This window comes from Epinephelus moara, chromosome 23 (assembly GCF_006386435.1).
Source record: "Epinephelus moara isolate mb chromosome 23, YSFRI_EMoa_1.0, whole genome shotgun sequence".
NCBI classification, from domain to species: Eukaryota; Metazoa; Chordata; class Actinopteri; order Perciformes; family Serranidae; genus Epinephelus; species Epinephelus moara.
In genome coordinates, this window is record NC_065528.1 from 6096696 (window position 1) to 6102941 (window position 6246).

At 41.9% G+C, this 6246-nt stretch overlaps 1 protein-coding gene across 4 annotated transcripts in view; it reads left to right on the top strand.

Moving 5' to 3' along the window:
* The window catches only part of LOC126384737 (NXPE family member 3-like), a 61944-nt gene extending 56192 nt beyond the window's left edge, over positions 1-5752 (top strand). For all 4 annotated transcript variants that reach the window (XM_050035989.1, XM_050035988.1, XM_050035990.1 and 1 more), the window contains exons 6-7: positions 3107-3313; positions 3396-5752. In XM_050035989.1, the coding sequence (XP_049891946.1) occupies positions 3107-3313; positions 3396-3952 (764 nt within the window). In that variant the 3' untranslated portion in view covers positions 3953-5752. The remainder of the gene's footprint in view (positions 1-3106; positions 3314-3395) is intronic.
* Positions 5753-6246: the final 494 nt, after the last annotated feature.

Sequence of the window (6246 nt, forward strand, 5' to 3'; positions counted from 1 at the left end):
GGTGTGGCCTCTGTAGTGATGCAGGCACTGCACCGGAGCATCAAGGTAAAGAGGGAGCTTACGTTTACAAAAATTTATCAAAAGCTTGTTGATCTCTCTTACTACGTTTTAAGGATATTGACGGGGCGTAGCTCAGTACAAAAATGGACCTAACTCCATAACCCTTATGCCAGTCATCATGAAACCTGCAGAAAGTGGCTAAAGTCATACTAACGGTGAGGTTTAAATCAATTTGGATGTACAGATTAGAACCTGCTCTGACACACAGACCGGATGCTTTCTACCTCAGAATTCTTCCTTGAAATGAAAGATGCAGAATCAGAGGCACAGAAGACTTAAACCTTATTTCAAGTTAAGGTTGGTTTTATTGGCGTAGCGGACGCGGGGTACGCGTGGGACATGTCCCCCACACTTCCCGTATCTGTGCCCTCTGTCCCCCGCACTTTTTACAGCTGTTGCAACCGCTCAATTCGTTTTTAACATGTGGTAACGTGTTTTTTCTTTAAACGCACCATGAGTAGGCGGGGCCAGGCGGCATACATGCTGTGGTATTGTGATCTGAATTAATCACACAGATGAGATGTGTTTCTGCTGGGCAGTGCTTCTGTGTGTTAACTATGTTGAGCAAACCAGCCAGCAAGAAGCAAAAAACCTTGCACAGTTTCTTCCAAACAAACCGTGTAAGTTGAGTAATGCTGTTGCATGTAGATAATGTTTGCTAAATGATGACTAATTAATAGATGCCAATATATCAAGTTAAGCTAGTTAACAAGAATTCTAATGTTATTGTTACCTACGTTAAATCGCTTGCTAGCTAGTTTCATGCTAGGAATAAACCCACTCCTCCTTAATTTACTCTTCAAAACGAAACTCTTATGGTCTCCCTACCTGTGGGCTAGCTCTCCACCCACAGTCAATCTGTATTGCAATTTATCTGTCTGTCTGTATAATATGGTTTGTGTTTTTCAATGTGTTTTTCACTGTTAGTGCTTGTTTTATTGCTACTGCTCCTTTTTTCTTACTGTGAAATGTTGTACTGTCTTAATTTGTTTTTATGTTAATGGGACTACGGATGGAAATTAGCGTCAAGCTACAATCCGGCATCTTTACATGTTTTAACATGTTCATCAATGTGCACTGTCCCATTCAAATAAACAAATAAATAAATAAATAAAATAAATAATTTCTGCGCAGAACTTGTGCTCACTATTGCTTTGCACATATTTTTTTAATCTTTATTGCCACAATAGAAAGAGCAGGGTCAGGGAGGAGACAGTGGACCACAGGCCAGCAAGGATGATCATGTGAGGTCTTCACAGGTGAGAAGAGAATATAACTGGCTGAGAGAAAATATCTATAGCATAAAAGTGACTTTGAGGTTAATTTCCACAGCAATTTCACTACTACTATTCCTAATTCTATTTCAAAATCTTGCTTTGCACATATTTTTTTAATCTTTATTACCACAATAGAAAGAGGAGGGTCAGGGAGGAGACAGTGGACCAGAGGCCAGCAAGGATGATCATGCAGGGTCTTCACAGGTGAGAAGAGAATACAACTGGCTGAGAGAAAATATCTATAGCATAAAAGTGACTTTGCGATTAATTTCCACAGCTATGTCACCACTACTATTAATTATATTCATAAATTTTGCTTTGCACATTTATTATCTATATTATTGCAATAGATAGAAGAGGGACAGGGAGAAACCAGGCAGGTATTTGGTATTTAATTATCTGGCTACTTACCCTGTAGATGCTCGAGGGTCATTCTGTGTCAACTCATCTAAAACTTTATATTTTGATAGTATATAATTTAAAAAAAAACTAAAGTGGGTCCCCTGGTGCTGTACTGTGGCTGTTTGTGGTTATGTGGTTCTTTAGCCACTAAGGAGAGGTGCAATTGAATGCGAGAGGATGATACATCACTCAATAGACCTCTGAACAATTTGTCCCCCTCACTTCTGAAATGATGGCTACGCCCCTGGTTGGTTTTTAAAGATAAGTGGAAGTGTGAAAGTAAATCGGCGTCTGTCTCCAGCAAAAAATCCATCGTGGTCATCTGTTACGGTCCAAGAGACTTTTTTTGTAGACCACATTGAGCCTGAAATGTGTTCCAAAATTGAAGTCAGTTACAGTGTGAGGGGGATGGCCTTTCCAAAAATGTGCATTTATGTACACTCTGATTAAAGCTAGTTGAGTCTCATCATAAGACAAACGCAATACTGAGGCTGTCATTACTGACGTCAACATGGATACCAATACCACCCACAATAATAACAGCAGGGACTTCTCTTAATTTTACTGTATAACAACATTAAACTATGTTAAAACTGACCAAACAGCTGACTGAAAAACAAACAGTAGAATAACAAAGATCTGAATAAATATCTCTTTAATAAATATTTTAAAAAGTGAAGATTACAATAACAACCAGAAACTACCAGTTCTGCCCCTTATGGGCTTTTTTACTTTATTTTTAATTTTCCCATTTACATTCAAAATCTTTTTTGTCCTGGCCAAGGGACCAGCAGCATAGAATTTTACATGAAAGAACATATAAACTAAAGGCACGGCAGCAAAAAGTTAAAAGTAAACGGCAAAAGAAATTCCACAACAGACTTTAAACAAACAGCCACATTACATTAAACAATTGAATTAGCAGCGTTCAATAACCAGACATTTACATCTGGGGGCAAATAGTCCTCTGTCCTGTTTTTAGAATCTTACACGCTCATAATGCAATGTTATGTAAGGTAACTTTGATGCTGACACCAAAATAAGGGAGCAAAAACTTGGGTTTGAGGAATGACGTACATAAGTTGTCCACATGACTGAAGGTTGCTACTGATAGTTTTTGGAGTCAGTAAAGAACATAAATTAGAAGGCAGTTCATGTAATATGGCTTAATTTGAAATATTAAAATAATAAACAGCTGATAAAAGTGCTACTTAAACCATTTGTTTTTTCTTGCACCAAAAGAGAAATAGAATTAATTTCTATAATAGAAACCCAACTTAATCCTGACGGGTTTTGACACTGTATGATATTTAAAAGACAGATCGTCTTGACCCCAAAGAATAACCCCACCTATTATTTCCTCTCAGGTCAACTGGAGGTGAAGAGTAGCAGTGTGACATCTGGACCCTCTGGCTATTACTACCAGGGTGCGTGGCGAGCGCTAGATGGAACAACAGTTCAACAGTTCAACACCTCTTCTGCTATCACTGAGTGTCTGAAAGGGAAGAAGGTCCACCTGTATGGAGACTCCACTGTCAGACAGTGGTTTGAATTCCTCAACAAAAACCTACCAGGTACCTGATCGGCAGGGATTTCTGGCAACAGTTTGATTTTGTTCACACTGCAGCTTAATCTGTTCCCTCTGTATACTTTCAGATCTTAAGGAGTTTCACCCACAGGGCCGGACGAAATTTGGACCTTTCATGGCCATAGACAATGCAAACAGCATCATGGTGACATTCAACTTCCACGGCCCTCCTTTAGTCAGTTTTATCAGGGTCCCACCTACCACATTTTATTACATTGCCAATGAAATAGACCGCTTAACCGGAGGCACCGACACCATTGTAGGAGTTGGCATCTGGGCTCACTTCCCCTCTTTCCCCATAGAGCTCTACATCCGACGGTTGCAGAGCATCCGCAGGGCAGTGGTGCGGCTGCTGACCAGGGCTCCAGGGACAGTGGTTATCATCCGGACAGGACACCCCAGAGCTTTGACATTTGATCTGTCGCTAATCTTCAGTGACTGGTACTCACTTCAGCGTTACAAGGTGCTCAGAGCCATGTTTAAAGGAATGAATGTTCATCTGATCGATGCCTGGTCTATGGTCCTGGCCCACCACCTGCCACACAACATCCACCCACTACCTCCCATTATTAAAAACATGATTAATATTCTGTTGTCCCATGTGTGTCCTCAAAACAGCACCTAGGTGTGTGTTGATAGGGGGAGGGAGTCTAGATTCAAGCATGCGAAGTTTACATGTTGTCTACATGTTGAGAAATTAAGAGAACAGGGGTGGTGAGTGTGAATGTTAAACACAGGAGAAAACAGATGCTCCTATTGAGTCACTGAGTGAGTCATGAGTCGTTATGTAAACTGTTAGACTGTATATTGATTTTGTGTTTTGTTATTTTTGTGATGTGCAGGTGAAACACTGTGCAGCTGATGCATAGGCCAAACAGCTGATAAAGTGTTTTCACACTTGGTCCTTTTCAGCCACCCAAATGTGCACAAATGTGAACACTCCAAGAGAACTCGGTGGTCTGAGTTCAGTTTGCTTCAAGTCTGTGGTGTGGTTCACTTAACCTGTGCATTTTGAACAAAAAAGGCTCTGGGTCCGCTTTGCCTTTTGCTATTGTATTGTAGCCCTCCAAACGTGCTGTAGACAGATCACACGCTATTTCAGTGAGATGCATAATCAGTGGACGAGGAGTACTTTGGTCTGATGATGAAACAACTGCACTCCCCCAGATATGGAACGAGGACAACATCAAACAGCAGCTTTCCACAACGCACAGAAACACTAAGGTTTTCCTCCCACATTAAATTCATAACCACACTGCAGTGCCACATCAAAGTGTGTGTGTGTGTGTGTGTGTGTGTGTGTGTGTGTGTGTGTGTGTGTGTGTGTAGGCGTGTGTGTGTAGGCGTGTGTGTGTAGGCTATAGTGTGAACAGAAAGAGGACTGAGGCCCCATCAAAGCTGAAGTGGACCAGAAAGAGAACTGAGACCCCTTTCTGTTGGTCCACTTTTTGGTCCACTTTAAGAGAACTGAGTTCGGTTCACCTAAAAAGGACCAAGTGAAAAAACACCCTAAAACTCCAAAGTTCTGGCTTGGCTTGTTGTGTCTGTATGAACTACACAATCAAGTCATTTGCATCTGATCCTGCTCCATCAAGTGTTTTCTACAGACTATTTTTATGACTCAAGTGATTTTGACAAAAGGGTTTTTGACCAAGAACTAACCTGAACTCCAGACCACTTTTCTGGCCAAGGTTGGGAACAAATTTGTTAGTGTAATGTACCTGTTTAGTCTTATGCTTTAGTATCAGTTGACCTTTAAAAATACATGTCCAGGCAGTATACTCTGCTTGATCATAACCAGTCACACCTTGGTTTATTGTTTCATGTATCCACATAATGTGCACACACACTCATTGGTGTATTGTATTGGATGCAGGATCTGACAGGATCTGATGTTCAAGGACTGAAGTGGGAAGTACCTAGGATCTGATAGGATGTGATGTGCATGTATGACACCATTATGTTTGGGCTTATGTGTAAATGTCCCATAAATGCCTTGTGAAAGAGTGTTACAAGTGTTAAAAACTCTTAACAACACTTACCTGCCGGATGAGTTAATCTGTGAGCATTCTCGGAACCCATCGGCTGTATTTGGCGTCTGACTTCCGGCAGACGGCGATACAGCTCTGGGGGCAGGCCCCCTGATTTTTTGGCATTCCAGTTTGGAGGAGGCGAATATCCGTTTCCGACTTCCGTTTCCTCCCCCCGATCATATAAGTAGATATGCTGAACCATTGCGGTGGATTCAGAGTTTTCAGTGACGCCAATTATGTTCCACCTCGTTAGTTCACCGCACGGACCGTTTAACCTGGCAACAACTGCAGCCAGCTCAAACGTGATTGGTCAATATCACACGGATTACAAACAGTCTACAACCGGAAACCAGGGCTCTTCCGCTCTTCTTCCAGAGGCAAGATCTCCGGGGTTTGCCTACAGACTCTACATTCAGTGAATGTAGAGTCTGTAGGCAAACCCCGGAGATCTTGCCTCTGGAAGAAGAGGCACTATCCCTTTAAAATACTCAACAAGTATTTTAAAGGGATAGTGCACCCAAAAATGAAAATTCAGCCATTATCTACTCACCCTCATGCTGAGGGAGGCTCTGGTGAAGTTTTAGAGTCCTCACATCCCTTGTAGAGATAGGCGGGGGGAGCGGCTAGCACACCTAATGGCAGACGGCGCCCCAGACTAACGTCGAAGAATACAAAATTGAAACCACAAAATATCTCCAACATGCTCCGTAGTGATCCAAGTGTCCTGAAGCCCCGACATATAAAGTTGTTTTGAAAAACGTCATTTGAACTCTGTTTTTAGCCTCACTGTAGCCTTCTCTGTGCTCCGCGCTCACGTGTGCGCACTTGCACGAGACCAGCGAAAGCATATTTACATCACGTATCTGCCTGACTCGCAGGAACCGGA